At 36.0% G+C, this 23,294-nt stretch overlaps 1 protein-coding gene across 3 annotated transcripts in view; it reads right to left on the reverse strand.

Annotated features, from left to right (window-relative positions):
• LOC149074659 (CUE domain-containing protein 2) overlaps nt 1-23,294 on the reverse strand; it is a 130,771-nt gene that overhangs the window by 32,273 nt on the left and 75,204 nt on the right. For all 3 annotated transcript variants that reach the window (XM_089247097.1, XM_089247096.1, XM_089247094.1), the window contains exon 6: nt 9,186-9,439. In XM_089247097.1, the coding sequence (XP_089103223.1) occupies nt 9,186-9,439 (254 nt within the window). The remainder of the gene's footprint in view (nt 1-9,185; nt 9,440-23,294) is intronic.

Consider the following 23,294-nt stretch of genomic DNA (forward strand, 5'->3'; position numbering starts at 1 on the left):
TCTCACATTGCGTTCGTCTAATCTTGTTCTGTTCAACTGAAGCCCTCTAGTAGGACGGTTCACCGTCTTACTACCGTATCTATTGGCCTTAGGCTGAATTGTTAAAATGCAATAATCTACATTATTTGAATCCGTTTTCCGGCAGGTCCGGAATCAAAATATAAAATAATCTTCACAGTCAAAGTTCTTCATTGCTGATCGAGCTGGTTCGGCCCTCAACCGAGAGGCCCCCGGAGCTGGTCAAGGTGGTTCGGCCCTCAACCGAGAGGCCCCCGGAGCTGGTCAAGGTGGTTCGGCCCTCAACCGAGAGGCCCCCAGGAACTGATCAAGGTGTTCCGGTTCTCAACTAAGAAAACTCCTCTGGTATTTACGGAAAAGCTACCAACATCGGATGTCCGATCGCTGCACAGGTTGACTGTTGTTGATCATCAATTGGTGAGCCAGTATCTTTACTGCTAATGTCAAATAGAGGGCTCCAAGATATACTAATCCATTGTTAAAATTAACTAACCCATATAATTAATTGAATAAATAATAATATTTCATGCGAAAGTTTGTTTCTAATTATTTTCCACTTGTTTGCCACTTTATTGCTGGATATTTCGAACCGGGCAAGCAACTCCCATAAGGGACGTTGCACAGGTGAAGATGGGATTTCAATAGTTATTATTAAAGAAGCAGGAGAAGAATTTGCCAGTATGCTAGCTGCCTTGTTCACAAATTGTCTCACAAAATCGGATGTGCCTGAAGATTGGAATAACGCAATGATGGTTCTTCTTTACAAAAAGGGTGAAAAAAAGTTATCAAGAACTATAGACCAATCAGTCTCCTATCAGTAATTTATAAAATCTTCACCCAAGTGCTGACATATAGGCTTGAATCCAAATTGGATGAAGCTCAACCAAAAGAACAAGTAGGATTTTGAAATGGATTCAGTACAATGGATCACATCCAAACAATCAGGGAACTTATAGAGAGACGCAAGGAATATGAATTATTGTTGTGTATGGCCTTCATTGACTTTGAGAAAGCGTTTGACTCTGTCTTCACATCTGCAGTTGTTAAAGTTCCAGATGTAATTGGGGTAGAGAAGACTTACATCAATGCCATCAAGAAAATATATGACAAAGCAACTGCAATGATTCGTTTGGATAAACTTGGAAAAGGAGTCGGACAGGGTAATACTCTCTCACCAAAACTCTTAACTGCTGTTTTAGAAGTATTCAGAAAACTGGATTGGGATGAGAAAGGAATTAAAATAAATGGAGAATTTCTCAACCATTTGTGTTTTGCAGACGACATTGTTGTTATTAGCAGTAATCCAGACAAACTAGAAAAAATGATGCAAGTATTCAGGTGGGCTTGAAAATGAATCTGCAAAAGACTAAAGTTATGTTCAACCCTTTGCGTTGAAGAGGACAATCTTGCTTAACAACACAGAGATAGAAGAAGTACAAAGCTATGTATACCTGGGACAAGAAATTACCATGGACAACAGAATCAATCATTAATGAAATAAACAGAAGGATCGGGATTGGATGGAGCACTTTTGGCAAAACTGCATTTCTGAAGGGCCACATGCCATTATGCCTGAAAAGAAAAGTATTAACCAGTGTGTGCTACCAGCATTGACTTATGGAGCTGACACTCGCAAGCAAGATGATACAAAGGCTACAGCATGCCCCCACATGGGGGGGGGGGTCTGACAGGACTCCAGCCCGGGAGTCAGGGGGCCCCGTGGAAAGGTCTTTTTGATTTTTTTTTCTTTCAGATATGTCCCATAGGAAAATAAACAGAACTCTTTAATATCAATCATATCAATTTGTGTGTGTACTCCTATGGACGGATATCTTGAACTACGTACCTTCTATTCTCATTGAAATTTTTTTTTAACTAACTTCTCGTTTAAAACATTTTCCCGCAAAAAGTATTGTACGGAATGACTGTAATGACGTGTATACTGAATCACGTGATTTCGCTCACGTCCCCTCTAATAATCCCCTCCCTCTCCGAACAAATCAAGGGGGTTTTTTCCCTTGCTTCTGAAAAAAAAAGCTACATTCCGCATCAGCCTTTTTTTATTCGCTGTACTGTCTTGAGGACACGTCTCCCCTCAAAACTTCTATTCACAGACTATATTGTTGAACAGAAAAATATTTACGGTTCGCGTCTGCAAAAATACAGTTGTTCGAAATCTTTTAGTAAAATAGTTGAACAAGTTTGCGTACATAAGGGATTAATTTCTTTCCCACGTGGATGAATCCTACGGTTCTAGCCCAAAAGAACGGTAAGCAAAACTAAAAATTTGAATTTTTGTTAAAATTTTTATTTTGAGCTCATTAAGAGTTAACTATAATAAATATATGTACGAAGAGTTTGGCCCTGCCTCGAAGCCAGTTGCTATGTTTGTTGAATTGTGTTTCATAAAGTTTAAATCGCTTATTTTTAATAGGCATATCTACAAATGACAGAGTAGCCTCGTTCATACGTCACTCAATTATACAACTTCCATGTTTATACGATGTTTAACTTGGGTAGTAATTGGTAACAATACATTTTAAACAACAATACAACAAATAAATTTTAATGTTAAAATATTTCATTTAATTAACGTAAAACCTCAATTATTCGACGTTTTAACTTCGACTCAAACTCGGAAACTTTTGAAAAAAAGAAAAACGTAATTTATATCCACACATCAAATGCACACAAAATTTTTGTATGCAGAGAAAAAGCGTTCCTGCAACAGTTCTTGCATATTGTCACTGCAAAAGACATAAATTTTAGGGCGATTGCTGACGTATACGAAAATTGCCAGTGAGATCACTGATGACTAGAGCTCGGATTATATGGAAATGCATATGTGCATATGCATATTTTGGCCTTTTTTAGCATTAATGCATAAAATCAAAGAATTTTCAGTATAAGTGCATATTTTTGGATGTTTGTTTAAGCTCACTCAATTTTTTAAAATAATTTTTTTGGGGTTTTTTTTTTTCACCCCGCAGGTGAAATTTATGAAGTATTTTACGAATAATATTAACCGTTTTATTGTGAAGGCTATTTCTAGAGATATGTCAAAGTGTTAAATTTTTTAGAAATAGTGTCAAAATTCTTTTGTTACTGGAATTTTCGTTATTGAGCAGCTACAACAAACTGAAAATTAATAAAATGCTTCAATAAAAATATGAAGATATTTGCATATGCGATATATGTAGCTATATGAGGGGGTATTTTTTGTAAGTAAATACATATGCACTAAGAAATAAAAAAGATGCATTTTACAAACACATCAGCTTATTTTTTGCATGATTTTCTCATTTTTTTTTAATACGTATTTCGGAATTTTTGACTTTTTGAGATTTCTAATGCATATTCTGGGGTGTTTGATGCACATTTTGGTATTTTAAGTGCACATTTTGTACTTTAAGTACAAATTTTTGCATTTTTAAATGTGTGTGTGTGTGTGCATATTTTTCGCATTTTAAGAGCATATTTTTGCATTTTTAAGTGCCTATTTGCATATTTTTAGAGTATATTTTGCCACTTTTTTAGTGCATATAATCCGGGCTCTACTGATGACCATTTAGAGTGGACACTTAGGTGATTTGTTTATTGCCTCTTTCTGAGAATACGCAGATGTGGAGAGTCCCACATCCACAGATTGTTTTGACGGCCATATGATCTTTCAGAATTATTTCTCTCCCTATGTTTTCAACGTTATCCCGAGAGGGTGACTTTCCCACCCTCTCGGGAAAAAAAGAAAAAGGGGCCGAAAATAGACAGATACGGTACACATGCACGGTAAGTTCTTTCGATAATTTCCTGTAGAACTTTCTTTCGATGTGGTGCTTTGCTTGCTGACGGGGCCGTCTTAAGAGCATCATGGGCCCCGGGCCAATTAATTTTTCCGAGGCCCAACCTGAAGAATTCTCAAATTTCCCAAAAAATTTCCGAAAGTTCCCATTTTTGTGAGGAACCTCTTCTCTTGAGGCCTCCGGCCTTCTCTTTCATGGCTTGGGTGGGGCCATGCGTTCATACGGCACTGCTTGCTGACTGTGTCAAATCCGTCGTTCGTAATGCCGGAAAAACAAAAAACGCTCTCTAAAAAAACTGGAAATTTTGGAAGAATTCAACAAGAATTTTAAATTGATAACAAAAGTTCATCTTGCAAACAGGCCCATCATTTAGGGGGGTGGGGCAACGGCCCCCCGGCTTTTGAAAATACACTAAAAATGGTATATATATATATATATATATATATACACACATACATTGAGTACATGTGTTTTCCCTCCTGGAAGAATTTTGCCCCCCCCCCCCCGGAAAAAGTTGAAATAACGGCCCTGCTTGCAAACCAGTTGAATATGTTCGTTTCAACTTTTTGAAACGATTATAAAGTAGAGAAACAACCAAAGAGCAAGCTCCTAATTGAAAATCATCTACTGCCAAAAAAAAGTCCAAGATGGGGAAATTTTTGCAAGTCGAGAAGATTTTGTTGCAATTTTGACGCAATATCGTGCCCCAAAGGTAATGTTGTGCTAAATTTTATTTCTTTAAATGATTTGAAATGTGATTTAATTTCCTCTCAAGTATGAAATGATATTTTTTAAGAACAGAATTGGAATGCAATTAAACACAAAGAACACAAAGGGCAACACATATGTATGGGGGGGGGGGCATAATTTTTTAAAAAGGCTCAGTTATTCACTTCGACTTACACATAAAACGTTTTGAATCGGCCTCTTGAACGTCCTATAAACGACTGTAACAGAATTGTTAAGTTGCTCAGTTGAATAGATGAAGTGAACACAAATATTTGAATTATTTCAGTTCAATTTTTCAGGCTGGTGCTTCAACCAACGCCAATGAAAATAGTTTTTAGTATTATTACTTTTATTAAGTCTTTAATTCACTAAATTCATTTATTCTTTTTGCACGCCTGTAGGGAATCGCCTGGAATAACGGAATCGCTTCGTTTTATCAAAAAAATTGTTGCATTGAATAACTTCACGTTAAGGCCCCTTTACACGTACGCTTTTGCACGCGCGATAGCTGTAAACAACTTCAGAACCGCCTTCAAGAGTGTGAGTGTAAAGGCGAAAAAAGTGTGCGGTTAGGAGTGCGTGCAGGAACTGGTCATTCCAGCGTTCAATTGCGAACTCAAACTCGTACGTCTAAACGCATACCCACCCTACGGGCAAAAACGGGGCGAATCCCTCGTTTCCTGCGTCGTCTTCCTTCATTATCGTTCTAAAAAAAGAGATATATACAATGTAAATAATTTTTTTCAGCAATAATATTTATTGCAATTTTTTTTTTCAGAGTCTATTTGACGATTTTTCTTCCTTTTCCCAATGAATTGTTTTTCTTAAAAAATGATAAATTAGTTTCAAGTGCCGTAATTACATTTATTAAGTTATTGTAATAATTTTTGAACTTTGATTTGGTTCCTTTATCTACTAACATTATTATATCAGATTTATAGATATATTAAATTACTATTATTATTTTGATAACTTCGCAAGCTTTCATTTATCCTCAGGGTGTGGGAAAAATTTAAAATAGTTTAACTAAGGGTTCTTAACCTATACGTTCTCTTTTTCTTTTTAAAGAAAATAAGAAAATAATTGTTTTTTAATAGAAAAAAGTATTTTCAGAAAGATCAGTTTCAAAATTTGAAATTAACGATAGAAGTATGTACGCATAATTAATGCGAGAATTGATGAAACAAATTATTCCAAAATTAATAAAAATCCAGAATTGAAAAAAGATAATTTCAGAATAGATGAAAGCCTTTCAATAACTTGGAGCCTCTTTTTTGGCACTGGTTCCATTCCTGTTCACTCACCAGGTAAGATGCCTACCACTGGCTACAGAAATTACGAAAAAAAAAAACCGTTTTAATTAGAAATCGCATATTTTTAAAATTGGAAATATATCTGGGAAACACAAAGTTGGTGTTAATGTTTTCAAGTCGCTGCTAAAAAGGTTAAGATCATCTGATTTAAATTTGATAGCATAAATTTGACTTCAACACACTAGAAAAAAAAATTAAAAGGGATTCAGGGTTGTGGAAAAAACTTCCATTATCTGAAGGTTAATAATGGTGCTGTTTGAAAAGAAGCATCCTATTCATTAGATCCAGCCAACTCTGCATTCATAGCAGATGTTCAGTGGACAATGTGCTGTACTTTTCCAAGATAAGATCACAAAAGATGTCCAAGGTCAAGTGATGTTCAAAATACCAAGTAAAAGGGATGTTTCATGTTATAAGATTATCGCAGATTTCATTTAAAACCAAAAACCATCCAATATCATGAATGATATCCAACTAAAAATGTATTGCTATTCGAAATTTTAATTTTATTGCTGTCATAGCATGACACACAACGGAATGTTTTACACGGATAAGAATACGTGTATAGAGTTGTTAAAAATTTGAAAAAAAATTATGCTTCTATTTATTTGTTATGAACTGCTTATGCTCGACAACATTGAACTGAAATGATTTTTTGAGGATATGTGAATACAACTGAGAGAAATTTATTAAGAATTTCTTAAATATCTGAAATAAAGCCCTACAAAATAACACCATAATTTCAAAAAAGTGCAGTGAAATCTCGATATAACGATACTCAGCAGACCAAAAAAAAATATTGTTGTAGAGGGATTATCGTTATATCGGGAGGCAGCGGTTTAACATTAGAATATAGACATTTCCAAAAAAGATTTGAAGATATATCGTTGTAGAAGGATTTATCGTTATATTGAGAATCGTTGTAGCGAGGTTTCAATTTAACAATTTTTATCTATTTTTCTGGCTGGTAGTAATAAAAAAAACATCGGCTACCCACTGAGTCAATAATTGATGGAAGAAAATAAATCTGATTTTTTTCTTGTTTCGGTGAAATTATAATTTTAAGTATATAAACAATTAAATTCAGAAAATGTAGTTAAGAGCTAATTACAGCAATTAAAGTCGAATCGAAACAATAAAAATTTAATATCAGCGATCACAGAAATTTTATTTCTCAATTTCTTATCAATTGCATAAAAAATTACCATAAATTTAACAGTAATTTCAATTAATAATTATTGAAATTATTTTTAAAAACGAATAATCCATGTAGTAATATAATAAGCTTTTGAAATCTATATTTTTCTGCGCAAATGTCAGCCGATTTCGATCTGCCAACCGGGAAAAAACTTTGGCCAGGAACGTGGAGTTTTGTGCTTCCACGTGCCACGCAAAAGCGTGGAATTTCGCCACACGCTTCCCTTTACACACACACACAATTCTGAATGGGGCCTTCTTTCGTGCAGGAAAGAGCGCGAGCAAGAATGTGTCTCTTTTTAACAACGCGCTCTTGAACACCGTGTTCCTAACCGCCCTCCAATCCTTCGCCCCGGGCATGCGGGGAAGATTGTATGTGTAAAGGGGCCTTTAGAGCAGGGCGTCTCAAACTTTTTCCACCTGAGGCGCCCTTTTCCCCTATTTAATGCTTATCCGCGAGCTCCACTGGCTTTCCAGAACTGTTTAGCAAAGAATATTTTCGAAAACCTCACACCCTGACAAAGGTTGGAGGTGCACAGTTTGAGAACCCGTGAGTTATAGGAATAATCTTTAATGTTCTAAATTAAAGTTAAACGTTTGGATAGAAATTTTGTTTTGTGTAAAACACGTTACAAACTGGTTTGTCATGCGTAGAGATTCTACAGTAGTTTCATTTGGTGTAGTATGAGTATACTTGCTTGCTTGGTGAACAACGAAACTATACAGTTGCGGTGGATATCTTATCTGAGAGAGACTAAGGATAAATTTGATACTGTGCATATGTATCTATATATAACTGATTTTCTGTCTGTGTGTATGTTCTCTATACAAATCCACAATTTTAGAACAATCGTCACCACAGCACAAGTGGTCTGCTTTGAATGACCTGGAGAAGGAAGATATGTTGATTTTTAACACCTGGAATAATATTCCTGACTCATATAATCAGCTGAAAAAACTAGTGTTTGCTGTTCTACATAATCATGAGAACAAGAGTAAATTGAGAAGTCATCTTATTGATGAGAACCTGGAATCGTGTCTAAAAGTAAAAACAACATACAAACTTGACTTTCCAAGGAGATGCAAGGTCATTGTTCACATTAGTGTTAACAAGTTAATTTTGTCAATAAATAATATCATTATTACATATGATATCAAGTTTTATTCACCGCATACCTATAGTTTAACTAAGACTTAAAACTTTAAGTAAAGTTTATTAAGTTAATTTTAGGGAGTGTTGTGGAGTGAAAGAAGATGTGGTGCATTGAAAAACACTGAAAGCCATGTTTGATTCATTTGCCCATGCTGCAATCCTGTTTTAGTTGGTCTTGAGGAACTCCAGACCAACCAGTGTTAGCGGCTTTACGAATTGGGAAAAAAATGTTTCATGGATCAGCACTGGTCTGTCTTCACTTTGAAGTTTAAGAAATTTTTACAAATTTCTAGAAAACTATTTGATAAATTGTTCTGTAACTTTGAGCATGCAAACATAATATTTGAACTCATATTTTCCATTGAAGAATCAATCATGAGTGCATTTAAGGGACCAACAAGAAATGAAATAAAAACAGATATTTTTGATCAACTCTACATCATAAAGGCCTGCAAATAATTTGTAATTTTCACAAAATATTTTACTTGCTCTGTGCAATGTTTGCGTGCATTTTCATGAAACTAGCACACATATTTCCAAAGATATAAAAATTTCTTTTGAAAACTCCACCTTTTCCTTGAAAGTTTTTTTTGCTTATAACATGCAGAGCTATCAATCAAGTTTCACAAAACTTACAGAGAACTTGTCAGTGTGTCAAAAAAAATTATACTATAACTCAAAAGGGAAACATTGAATATTCAGTAAGACATAAGCATTTAAAGAAAATAATTTTAAGTATGTATGTGCAAAAGATATCAATTTTGTTTTTTCAAATAATTTGGCTGTCAACTATATACGGCAACTTCTAAAAAAATTCCAGTTGAATATCATGAAAATTCAAAAAGATGCTAATGATATAAAAAGCTGTATTCTAGGAATCAGACACGTAAGCAACTTTGACAGAGTCAATTTGAATTTTTCATTTATAAAGTAATGGAAATACAATGAAGGATAATGAAAACTTTTAGATATAACCTGTTGAGGATGTGTTCTCGAATCTGTTTGTCACCTTGGATTACTTCAGAGCCTTTCTTCAAGTTTTTCGTCACTTGTGAAGCAGTTAACGAATTATTTAGTTGCTGTCCACAGTCCTGTCTTTGTAAAATGAGCTGAACAGTTTTATCACAATCATAGTCAGACATGTTGTAGCACTGCTGTATTTCTACTATGGCTATATGAGGAAACATTTCTACTAAAAGTTCCATTTCTTGGTTCATTTGAGGATTAATCTGAAATATCAACAAAAAGGTAGTGTTCTAATGGTTCGTGTTTGCAAATTATAAGTATATTAGGCAAAAAATCTGTCGTTAAAAAATTCATAATTAAAAAAATTGGTCAATCACAACACTAGTTTTCATAAATCAAGGAAAAATATAAGAATCATAATTTCATGAATAACATTCATGGTGAAGAAAATTGAGAAGTTATCCATGCTTAAATGAATAACAACCATATTTTAAAGTGTAATTAAAAAAAAGAGCAGTGTAATTTTCTTTCATTAAATTTTTTTAGATTCATGTAGGACACTGTGCAGTCATGTGGGCCATATGATGGACTTCCATAGTGAGGATCCAGGTTTGGATGAAGCTACAGTATTGTCTTCAGAAGATAGATAGGAACAACTAAACACATACATGAAACATAACAAATAAGTTCACTGCAGGGCCCGCAATAATTTATTTCAACATAGTCACCCTCTTTGGAGGTAAAATGGCAGTAAATTCCCTCTTTGGCAATAGACCAGAGTACAATAGAATAAAACCCCATTAACACAATTTTTAATTTTGGGTGGTATTATATTCAGCTACACTATACACATCTATATTTATTATACAAATAGAGATAGAAAGACCACAACAGGCAAAGTGCCCAATAAGGTGGATGAAAAAAGATGTCCATAAAAACATGGATGTCAAATATATCTAAAATACAGAGACCCAAAACCAGAACACAATTATCACAAAAAAAACGAATACACACTAGAAAAAACTAATGATTATAATAAAACCAGCTGCTACCCGCAGCTTTGCTCGCATAGATTTGGTAATCTGATAATTGATCAGCCATGATTTCTCCATATAACATTTGAAACCCTCATGATCCTCTTTAGGGGTTGAGTTTTGAGAAATCACATCTCAGTGAGTGTCTGTACTATTTACATACAGGGTGGTAACCAATGCCATCTTAACGCATGGGCTAACCTGGGCACGGCCGGGGGCCTCAAAAGAAGAGGGACCATAAAAATGAGATATAGTTGAAATTTTCCAGGAGCATAAATATAAACTTACCTGGTAGGTCCTCAGAAAAATCCCTTGGCTCGGGGGCCCATGATGCTCTTAAGACGGCCTTGGCGGTAACTATCGACCACCCAATAATTACAAACGATTTCCTTGTGAAAAACTGATATGGAAAAGTGTTTTCAGTTTTTTTTATTTGACGTTTAATTAATGGGTTATAACACTTTAAAAATTAATGACACACTTCAAAATCCTGCCAAATTCACCTCAAACTTTCACATGAAGAAACTGAGGATAGGCAGCGAGATGGCGAACAGGACAACGACTAACGGTGCTAGAGCGCACCTCTGAATTAACAGTACATAGTGACAGAATAGATGTGACTCTGCGCACCACTCTCAGGATGGAACGTCTCATGAAAGAATTAAGTTAGAAAAAAATTGCATGTTGAAGTGAATGAATGCGATCGTTTCCAGCATATTGCTAGTATTTGAACAAATTTCTTCCAGTCATCTATCATTGCAGTGGCGAATCAGAATCGGTGGCACTGCAGCATTAACATCATCATCAACAACCATTTTCAATCCACTGCTGGATGAATGCCTCCTCTAAATTTTTCATTTTGCTCTGTCTGATGCTTTAGCCATCCAGTTGAGTCTTGCCACTTTCCTGATCTCGTCAATCCATCTTGTGTGGGGATGCCTTCTCGGACATTTAGCACCACAGGGGTACCACTCTAGAATACTTGTGGTCCATCTGTTGTCCTGTCTTCTTATAATATGTCCAGCCCATTCCCATTTCAAACATTTGATTCTTTCCATATCATATACCTTTGTGTGGTTCCTTATCCAAGTGATTCGTTTTCTGTCTTGCCTAGCTTACATCTTTCCATGCTCCTTTGTATTGTCTGTAGCCTTTGTATCATCTTGCTTGCGAGTGTCCATGTGTTAGCTCCATAAGTCAATGCTGGTAGCACACACTGGTTAATACTTTTCTTTTCAGGCATAATGGCATGTGGCCCTTCAGAAATGCAGTTTTGCCAAAAGTGCTCCATCCAATCCCGATCCTTCTGTTTATTTCATTAATGATTGATTCTGTTGTCCATGGTAATTTCTTGTCCCAGGTATACATAGCTTTGTACTTCTTCTATCTCTGTGTTGTTAAGCAAGATTGTCCTCTTCAACGCAAAGGGTTGAACATAACTTTAGTCTTTTGCAGATTCATTTTCAAGCCCACCTGAATACTTGCATCATTTTTTCTAGTTTGTCTGGATTACTGCTAATAACAACAATGTCGTCTGCAAAACACAAATGGTTGAGAAATTCTCCATTTATTTTAATTCCTTTCTCATCCCAATCCAGTTTTCTGAATACTTCTAAAACAGCAGTTAAGAGTTTTGGTGAGAGAGTATTACCCTGTCCGACTCCTTTTCCAAGTTTATCCAAACGAATCATTGCAGTTGCTTTGTCATATATTTTCTTGATGGCATTGATGTAAGTCTTCTCTACCCCAATTACATCTGGAACTTTAACAACTGCAGATGTGAAGACAGAGTCAAACGCTTTCTCAAAGTCAATGAAGGCCATACACAACAATAATTCATATTCCTTGCGTCTCTCTATAAGTTCCCTGATTGTTTGGATGTGATCCATTGTACTGAATCCATTTCAAAATCCTACTTGTTCTTTTGGTTGAGCTTCATCCAATTTGGATTCAAGCCTATATGTCAGCACTTGGGTGAAGATTTTATAAATTACTGATAGGAGACTGATTGGTCTATAGTTCTTGATAACTTTTTTTCACCCTTTTTGTAAAGAAGAACCATCATTGCGTTATTCCAATCTTCAGGCACATCCGATTTTGTGAGACAATTTGTGAACAAGGCAGCTAGCATACTGGCAAATTCTTCTCCTGCTGCTTTAATAATAACTATTGAAATCCCATCTTCACCTGGGCATTTCCCTTTTTTCATACATCTTATAGCCTTGCAGACTTCCTCTTTCAGCACAGGTGCTACTTCTACAAATTCGGCTTCATTTTCTTTTCTTCCTGCTCCTTTTCCTTTGTTCCAATCCTGTTCTTCATGTTTGTATAGAGCATTATAAAATTCCTCAACAATACTAATGATTTCATTTCCATCTTTTGTGATGGTTCCATCTTTCCTTTTTAGTGCAAAAATTTCCTTTCGCCCAACACACAGTTTTCGTTTTGCTGATTTTAAGCTCCTATTATCTTCCAATGCTTTCTTTACAATATCACAATTAAACTTCCTGACATCTTCTGTAATCTGCTTTTGTACTGTCTATTCCACTTTTCATTTAGGATCATTCTTCTTAATCCGAAATTCTCTCTGGTCTTTCGTCAGTTTCTTTGTTTCTTCTGTTATTTTCTTCACCGGTTTGATTTCTTTTTCTCCAGCAACTTCTTTTGCTACTTCTTTTAGGGTAGTGGTTAAAGTTTTGTTCATTGTGGTTACATCTTGTCCATCTTCAGTGGTGTTATATAGCAAATCAAATTGGTTCTTCAGCTCTAACTGGAATTTATATCTATGTTCTTGAAGCTTAACCATATTGATGACAGTTTTTGTATTTTTGATAACTTTCACTCTTTCCGTTCTAGTGTTAAGCCTTATTCTACATCTAACCAGTCAATCACTTCCTGTATTGAATTTGTTGAGAACACTGCAGTCTTGGATGATATGCTTCTTATTCGATATAGGATGTAGTCGACCTCACTTGTCCCAGTTGGGCTTCTCCAGGTCAACTTTCTTTGGAGTTTCTTCTTAAAAAATGAATTCATGATGCATAACTGTTTGCTCTCCGCAAATTTGACAAGTCGGTTTCCTCTGTCGTTTCGTACACCATAACCATCACTTTGAACTGAGCTTTCACCATTTGGTAGTTACAACCCTGTATATAAAATAACATGTCCTGACTGACTGCGCGATTCATCATCGCTGCGCTGGAACTGCTGAAGCAATAAATATGATATTTGGTCAATAGTTTCATTATGTGAAGACTATGTATGTTTCATTTCATGATATAAAAACTTACTAAGAAGGGGTTTTCAAAATTCAATCCCTAAGAGGATCTCATATAGGGGGATTCAAATATTACACAGAGAATGATTGATAAGTGAATCACAAAGAGCAGTAACCGCTGAATCTATAAAAATGAGATTTGGTCAATAGTTTTATTTCATGATGTAAAAACTCATTAAAGCCTTGTTTACATGTGCAATATTGCAGCAGCATTGGGAGTTCTAGCACCTGCTTGACAACTTTTTCTCCTTGCAGGGAAAGAAATAGGAAGCAGGAATTGTCTCTTCTTTGTTGGGGATACTTGGGAATTGTAACCTCCTTCCCTATAATCCTCTGCATGATGAATGGTTGACCCATGTGGCCTCTGAAGAAACCTGAAAAGTGGGAAAGTTGAAATGCTGGTCCATGTAAACAAGTTTTGGTGAAAATCTTTGAAGTGGGTTTTAATCCAGCTTTTTCCATTTCCCATGTAAACAGGGCTTAAGAGAGGGGATTTTTTAAATTTGATCCTTAAGGATATTCAAAGGTTGTATAGGGAAATTACATCAAGCCGAAACTGCTGAAGTTTATCAACACAAAATTTTGTCAGTAATTTAATTTCACGACATAAAGACTAACTAAGATTGGGCTTTCCCGAAATTTGACCCCTAAGGGGACTATAGTGGGAGGGGGGTTCAAAGATTACATAGAGAAATCATGCAAAAAGCAAAACTACTGAAGCTGCAAACATGAAATTTAATCAGAAGTTTTATTTTATGACTCACTAATGAGGAACTTTCAAATTTCGATCTCTAAAGGTTATAAAGCAGTTAAAAGGTTATATGGGGCAATAATGGCAGAGCCAAAACCGCTGAAGCTATAAAAATGAAATTTGGTCAGTATTATATTTCATAATGTAGATACCCACAAGGACAAGATTTCTGAAAATTCATCTCCCAAGGAGGGTCACGAGGAATTCAAATACTGTACAGGGGAATCATCGCAGAGTAATTTTGAGATTACCAAATCCACACAAGCAAAGCCACAGATAACAGCTACCAAAAACAGGTCGATCCACAAGTCCTGACATGATTTGAAAAAATCACTAAAAAAGCTAAAAAGCTATTAAAGGTAGTGACAAACGGTTTAAAGCATTTGAAAGAAAAGGTTTCAAAGTTTGTTTTTTCTATTTACCACAAAATTTCTACATGAGCACTTTTAGTCACGCAGAGGATGTCAAGCCTATATTATAATTTCTTGCCATGTTACTTGTAGCAGGGGTGTTACAAAGAATAAAAATAAGGGTGAAAGTAAAATAAATGGAGGTAAAAAAAAACTTTCTAACATTCACTTTTGAATCCTTTAAACTGTTTGTCTTTATCACATTAACCGTTTTTTTAAATATTTTTTCAAAACAGGTCAGAACTTCTGGATCACCCAGAATAAGGGTTGGTTTTTACCAGGACATGGCAAAAACTAGGTATTTACCAGTAAATACCATGGTAAAAACCTTGTATATCAGGGTTAGGTTTTTGACCCCAGAAACTAACTCGGTGTTAAAACTATCAAAATCTTACTGTCAATGATGTCAAATAGTTTTTGTTAACTTGATAGATATGTTAAATAACAAAACACTTACTTTTATTTAGATTAAATGGTTTTATATTCAGAATGATAATTACTGAGGAAAAATATCTATTTCGATATTTTAAATTTTCTGATCCGCCCAAAATTTTATTCCATATAAAAATTCTCACACAGCATCTGTTAATGCACCAATTAAACTCATTTATTTTCATCTAAAAATTTCTTAGATCAGGGTGTATAAATTCACAGAGCTTTAAAGAGTATTTTCAACCAAAGCAGAGCCGACAAGACTTGATACCCAAAGCATGTATTTTGCACGTGTGAATACAGCTTCAATTGGAAAACCATTGCATTATAAATGCTAGTAAATGTACCATATCATAGTGCAAAAGTAAGAATAACTAAGTTTGACATATACAAGCTAGCATTGCCAAATTAAATGACATTTCAGTCCTACAATTTAGTATTTTGATCGCTAGATATATTTCAATGTTATGTGCAATAAGAGTATCGTTTTAAGTATCAGTGGTTATCTAGATAATTTAATAATAACAGAAATCAACATTACATACATGATGTAATAAACTTTTTTAAACACTTATCTGTTGTAAAAAGAGGACAGCAGACGGTTTATATCAATGCAAACATATATAAGCAGTTGAAATTTTGGAAGGTCAAGAATCATCTTGAATCAAAGAATGTCAAATCATTCCACAGTTTTCCCTTCAATGTTCATGTTATGCTTTATTCAAATTTTATAAGAAAAAAAAAACATATACACTGGTGAAATAAATTAAGAGAATTTGCATATTTTATTGAATTTCATGAAAAGAACTGAACTGAATGTAAAACCACTGCTTCTAAACAAAAATGCAAATCTTGTACATCAAATACATAAGCATACACGTGTGTGTAGGTGGAGCCAGTAGAGAAACAGGCTTTATAAGCGCACGTAAGTTAAGATGCATTTTGTTCGCTAGCACACCTTGGCGAATTTCTTGGTGTTATTTTGCAGCAATCGGTTAATTTCAAATTGTAACAGTAAAAATGAGTAACCACCAACGTTTAGATGATAGAATAAGGTGGCGAATTGTGGGGAGGCTAGAAGCAGGCCAATCTCAAGTCCAGATTTGTAGAGAGTTCAATTTAACGCCCAGCGTAACTTATGGAAACAGTTCCAGGATATCGGATCCATCAAGAGAAAGCCTGGGCAAGGTCGTCCAAGAGCCACGACGACCAGAGAAGATCGCCATTAGTCGATTATAGCGAGGCGTAACAGGAGTGCTACAGCTTCTCAGCTCTCTCGTGACTTGTATGCAGCCACAGGAACCCGTGTATCAAGGGTGACTGTTTCCGAAAGGCTTCATGAGAGAGGGTTGTTCGCAAGAAGACCTGCTGTTTGTGTCCCGCTCACTTCTACGGACAGGAGAATCCGTTTATCATGGTGCAGAGAGCATAGAGATTGGAGTATGGATCAATGGGTGACCGTTCTCTTCACTGATGAGTCCCGGTTCAGCCTAAGCACCGATTCTCGCCGTACGTTCATATGGAGAAAACCAGGGACCCGCTACCTACCCTCCAATGTCCGCGAAATCGACCATTATGGCGGAGAAGGTTTAATGGTCTGGGCAGGCATCATGTTGGATGGCCGCACACCTCTCCATGTCTTTGAAAGAGGCACTGTGACTGGTGTGAAGTATAGGGATGAGGTCTTGGAGCCCTATGTTCGCATTTTCAGGGGTGCAGTTGGCCCTGAGTTGATTTTAATGGACGATAACGCGAGGCCACATAGAGCTCTTCTGCTTGACAATTTTCTAGAGAGTGAGGATATTCGCCGGATGAATTGGCCAGCCAGATCTCCAGACCTTAACCCTATAGAGCATGTCTGGGACGCTCTGGGGAGGGCAATTGCAACTCGCAACCCCCCTCCAGGAACCATCCAGGGAATGAAAACAGCGTTGCTGAACGAGTGGGACCAATTGCCACAGGAAATGATAAACTGCCTATTTCAAGTATGAAATCACGCTGCGAGACCTGTATATCTGTAAGAGGGGACCATACCCCCTATTAACCCATTTTTTTGTTTATTCTGCAACCGCTGTTTCATACCTTCCAACTCCAACAAGTGTTATGCACGATCATGCGTGTGTATTACAATTATTGAATGGTTATTTGTTTTGTATTGTATCAATGTATGTACATATCAAATTTCATTAAAATGGGTACAGTAGTTCTAGAGATAATCGACTAAGTCTGCAAATTCTCTTAATTTCTTACACCAGTGTATATAGTCCAAAATAATTCTGTAGAGAGTAGAAAATTATTTTAGAATCATATTAAATATTTATTCTTTGTATGACATAGTCACTTTAAACATTACATGCAATTAACGTGCGCATTTCCAATGGGAATTTTTATATAGAAAAGCAATATTTGAGGTTTTTGACGGAGGGTTTATGACATGACTGCGGTTTAAACCGTCAAAAACTGCCATGTGTCAAAAACCTGCCAACCCTGTTGTATATATGTACACAAGGTTTTTAACCAGAGTCTAATTAATTTTATAATTAGCCTCTATGCATTGATAATTAACATGCAGAGTAATGGTTTTCTATTAACTAATGATTAATAGTTATTTAAATAGTAATTATATGAAAAATTCAAATAAACTTAAGCCTTAATTAAAAAAAGAAAAATAAGCATTGTAGAAACAGAAACTGTTGTGTAACATGACCAAATTTTGGGTCTTCATCAGCAGCAAACTTTGAGTTAAGTTGATGTAAAAACCTATTTTTATTTCTTTTTGCCCCCTTTATATGTAGAAATTCTAATAGCTTATATTTTGTACAATTTTTACATACTAAAACATACTATGGTGAAAAGCCTATATAATGATACTCAAAGGGACAGGAGAAACATATTGTTATGATGGAAATATCCTTATAAATGGAGCATATTAACACTATGAATTAGGACCAGAGAGTAATATCAATATAGAGATTATAGTATATTAGTTGTAGCGATACTATTGCATAGCAACCAACAACCAGCAGATGGCATTAGCCATCCATAATTGTCCCCAAATGCTGGGAATATATATATGTATATCACTGGCAAGCAGAGAGAGTCGAGACTTCTAAATGTTCGGATGTGTTCTTTCTCGACTGTGATGTAAATAGCTAAGTTAATTGATAGTAATTTAAAATAGTGATAAATATATAATAAAGTCTTTTATAAGTGAACAAATGCAATATAGTGAATCCTCACACTATATACTTTTAGTATAGAGCAGGGCTGGGGAACAAATCACAATAAAATCTAGGCTCCAGAAAAAAAAATTTTACCCAGAGAAAAGGGTCCAAAATAATGTTTATTTTGAATTTTTAAGGGCATGGTGTCCCTATTTCATGTTGACAGATATGCCGCTATAAATTCCAAATATTTTGTGCTGCTATCAGCTTGCAATTTAATATAACTACACTAAGGAAATTTTAAGCCAAGCATAATTCAATGCTGAAGAGAAATGGTCCTAAATACTGTTTTTTTTTTATAAATACACCCATTTTTTTTGCTAAAAGACACTGTCATGAAATCAGAAAATTTTGTGTCGTCCATAGATTTCAATTGAACAATTACTTAAAGAAAATTTTGGATGCAATGTCGATTTTCCAGTCGCCATGGTGACCTGGCCAGGGTCAAGCCCTGGTTTATGTCAAGAAAATTTATAGCAATAAGAGAACAAATGAGCATATTATAACTTAATATGCATGCTAGTGAGAATATAATAATTTTAGTGTTCACACAATATTGTATCAAAATTATGAATTTTCTCTGGAAAAATGGAAAAAAGTAGATAAATCACTGTTTCTGCAAATTATTTAAAAAAAATTCTCTGAAAGTGGTAAAAACCGTGGGAAAATCTTTTTTACCAAGACAGTAAAAACCATCAACATTAAATACTGTGCCAACCCTGCCCAAGTAGAAATATGATAAAATAAAAAATCCAAAAATTCAATGAAAAAACTTATAAACTTACTAATAACAGAAATAATATAGATAAATTATTTGAAAAAAGGGTTTTTTTTAAATTATTATTTCCATGCACTTTAACCTCCATTCTTTGTAACATCCTTATTACAAATAACATAGCAAGAAATGATATATATAGGGTTGACATCCTCCGTGTCACTAAAAGTGCACACGCAGAAACTTTGTAGTAAATAGAAAAAATACTTGGAAATTTTTTTTTTTCAAATGCTATAAACTGTTTGTCTATCTTGGATAGCTTTTTTCAATAATTTTTTCAAATTATGTCAGGACTTCTAGACCACCCTGTATAATACTGACCAAATTTCATATTTATAGCTTCAGAGGTTTTTTAACACTTACAAACACTTTTATTGACATGGATGCATGCACTCACATAACACAGCAGCAATGTGAGCTGAATTTTTGACATAATTATCATCAGAATTACTGTCTTTACAGCATAATCAATTTATGTCTGCTTCAGAATCACTTTCCAGGTTTATCTCCACTTCTTTTTCATGACGTTTTTGAATCACCTCATATAAAATAAAAGATTAAGCTAAGAGAAAATGTACTAAAATAATGATGACTTGAGTGTTTCCAGTTTTCAGTTCTGAATGCATGTTCTTTACAATAATATTAAGGCCAGGTGGATTCGGCTTGTTACCAAAGGGACAAACTTTCAGGGAACTTCCTCACTGTGGGGGGTGCTATGGAGTAGGAACCGTACCAACAAAAACTTGGCGATGATGAATCAGTCAAGACATGTTGTGTTATATATACAGGCAAAATAAACTGCGCATAAAAAATTATGGTTGTCTTATCTAAGTATGGATAGCTTCTCGATTCACCCCATTATAAACATAATAATTTTTTTTAAACGCATCAATCATGAAAGAATTCACGACTCCTGGGGGATACAGGGTTCATACTCATTTTCTTAAAAAAATTTTCCTGACTGTTCCAGGTTTTCCCTGCCTTGTACGAACCCTGGGGTACGCTATTCCATTTATTCACAACCCTTTCAGAGTAAAATTCCCTGTGACACCACAACCTGGTGTTGTCCCTTAATAATTGATACTGGTGTCCCTTTGTTGGAGCATATTACAAATAGTGATACCTCAGCTAATAAATGCCAAACACTTTTGTTGACAAATGCATGCACTCACATAACACGGCAGCTTTGTGAACTGAATTTTCACATAATCATCATCAGAATTACTGTCTTTACAGCACAATAAATATATGTCTGCTTCAGAATCACTTTCCACAGATGTATCTCCACTTCTCTTTCATGATGTTTTTGAATCATCTCATGTAAAATAAAAGATTAAGCTAAGCGAAAATGTACTAAAATAAAGATGGAGTGTTTTCAGTTCTGGATAAATTGGCTCTGTTAAATTCTGGCTCTGTTCTTTCAGTGCAAGACTCTTAGCATCAAACTGAATGGTCTGGACGTTCCAGGAGCTTATCTTTTCCACATTCATGTATGAGACAGAAAATGAAGCCGACCAAATCATATAAGAGAACACCAACCTGACTGGGTTTTTTACATAATGTAAAATGAAAGAAGATCTTTATATTCTCATATGCTTCTCATTCTGCCGTCAGTTTTAGCCATTAATAAGTTTATAAAACATCAAAAATCGCTGTAAAAAAGAAAAAACTGATCTTTAGATAAAGTTGATATGCAGACTCTGCCCCACTGACTGTTGATCAACAAATCAGGGAAATAGAAAGCATGCTCGAAGATGAAGACGAATTTATAAACGCGTGTGTGTGTGCGCCGAATAATTGGCTCATCATTGCCGAAATAAAAGGGTTTTAAAGAGGTCAGATATCTCGTATGGGCTTTGTCTTAAACAAATAATAAATAATGTTCCGGATAATTTTTCACAAGACTAAGATTGCAGAACAAGAAGCGGTTAGACAGACAAACACAGATTTATTTACAGAACAGCAATTTACACGTATTTACAAGCTAATCATAGAGCTAACAACTTTCTCGCAAAGTTCAATTACAACCGACTTTTCATCCAGTCTCTCTATTCTGGAATCCGGCATCCCTTATTCTCATTCTCCCTACTATTTATAGGTTTGTCGAAACTTCGAGAAAAAGAACATTCTACAAAATTCTACTTTAAAGTTTCCAAGTTGGCGCCACCGTACCGAGGTGCGTAACCACTGTTTGGAGGGACGGGACCTTCTAAAATGTTCCCACAAGTACTCTGCCAATCACAGGTATTTCCGCCAAACCGAAACCAGTATCAACCAATTTCGATATTTCTGAGGGCCATCAAACAAATCGTGCCATCTATCGTCTATAGATCGTAACATTGCCCCTTTCTAAGAATTGTTCGTCCCGACAATTCAGTCCTTGGATCGACAAGTTGCTCTCACTGTGGTAAGAGGCCAGTCTGTTGAAGTGGACCACCTTGCACTTTGAGGATGGCGTCTTCTGGATCCGAGCTACGACATTGTTAAGTCTCTTCACAACTCTGTACGGTCCTTTCCGTGACGTCTGAAGTTCCGGGCACAGTCCTTTCCGGCGTTTCGGGTTCCAGAGTCAGACGAGGTCTCCCTCCTTGAAGTCATGAGATGTGGCCCTCACATCGTAGCCATTCTTCATCTTTTTGCAGCCAATGTTGATCCGGTGTCTGGCGATTCCATGCATATCCTTGAGGCAGTCCTGGAGTCCATGGACATATTCTTCCGGTGGAAGAGCAGCATCTATAGGTCTCCAAAACATCAGATCACCTCGCTGGCGAAGGTCCTCTCTCATCAGCGATGGCGAGTATCCGGTGCTCTCGTAGGTGGTCCTCAGTAACGGTCCCAGGATGTTCGGGGCGATTCTTTCCAACCCGAGTGAGTCTCGGATGTCCTTTATGGCAGCGTAATTCTTGAACCATTCTTTCACATCGGTCCTGAATTTGTCCCAACAGAATCATTCACAGACCTTCTGGAGAGTCTTAATCATGCTGATATGTCCACCGGTCCAGTGTTTCTTAACCTTTTTTTGCCTGTGGTCCCCTTTAGACAATTTTTCTTCTTGTGGCTCCCCTGTTTTACCCAGGATCTTCGACCTTTATAAAGAAGCAAGATCCTTCCTACATATTGAAATGATTTTTTTCAGTAAATTTGTACTGAATAAAAATTTTGTAAATAAGATTTGTCTCTAGACCACTGGGCTAGAATTTATTGAACTAACCTGTATTCTGAGTTCTATTCAGTGCTGTCTCAACATCATGGGCCCTAGGCAAAATGATGTGCTGGTAGACCTATAATTAGCTGGAAGTAACACAGCCCACATATTTACCACTTATCTTCAAAAGCCATTGTAATGTACATAACCTCACGAGGAGAGGTCACTTACTGCACATGAGACCCCTGGGTGTGGCCCCTCACAAGAGTGGGACTGACAGAGAAGCAACTTGGGGGCCCAATATGATTCTCATCATTTTTCTTGTTTTTTTATATATTTAATATGAAGGTACCCATGATAAATCTAGCCAGGAGATCTGCGAAGGACCCCATCCTAGGGGCCGTTGCAAAATATGGGGGTCAGGCCTGGGGGAACTTAAGATGGCCCGGTTTTTATGGGTTCTGTAAGTCAGCAGTTCTCAACATTTTCTGACTCGCTGAGCCCTTTTCAGTACATAATTTCTATGGCGGAGCCCTGTTTGACTTGAGGAGCCTTTTTTAGTATATAATTAATATGGTGGAATCCTTTAGGCTTCTTTTTTTATGTATTTATCAAATTTACTGATTGATTTTATTTTCCTCGAATGGCCGCGGAGCCCCTGGAAAGTGCACATGGAGCCCCAAAGGCTCCGCGAAGCACCGGCTGAGAACCACTGCTGTAAGTAGTCACATTTCCTTCCCCCCACACCATAGTTTATTTGAGACATATATACTCAACCCATGGCCTGTGGGTCAAATGTGGCCCATGACCACAAACTTAATTTTGTAAAAATGAATGAACCAGCACATAACCAGATTCCTTACATGACCCAGACACATTCTCAGACCACTTAAGTGATCCGTGGCACATTTACAAATCATTTAAGTGGCCTTCGGAATATTTTCAGATTACTTGATTGTCCTATGGCCTATTTTCAAACCAGTGAAGTGGTCCGTGCACTTGAAAAGGTTGAGCATCCTTGACTAAAAAGCTTCATTTCTTCACACCTAAATTTTTTTCTCAGCTCTCTA

The sequence above is a fragment of the Pholcus phalangioides genome, unplaced genomic scaffold, assembly GCF_987345545.1.
Source record: "Pholcus phalangioides strain wild (caught in Gottingen) unplaced genomic scaffold, Ppha-v1.0 ptg000017l_1, whole genome shotgun sequence".
In the NCBI taxonomy this organism is placed as follows: Eukaryota; Metazoa; Arthropoda; class Arachnida; order Araneae; family Pholcidae; genus Pholcus; species Pholcus phalangioides.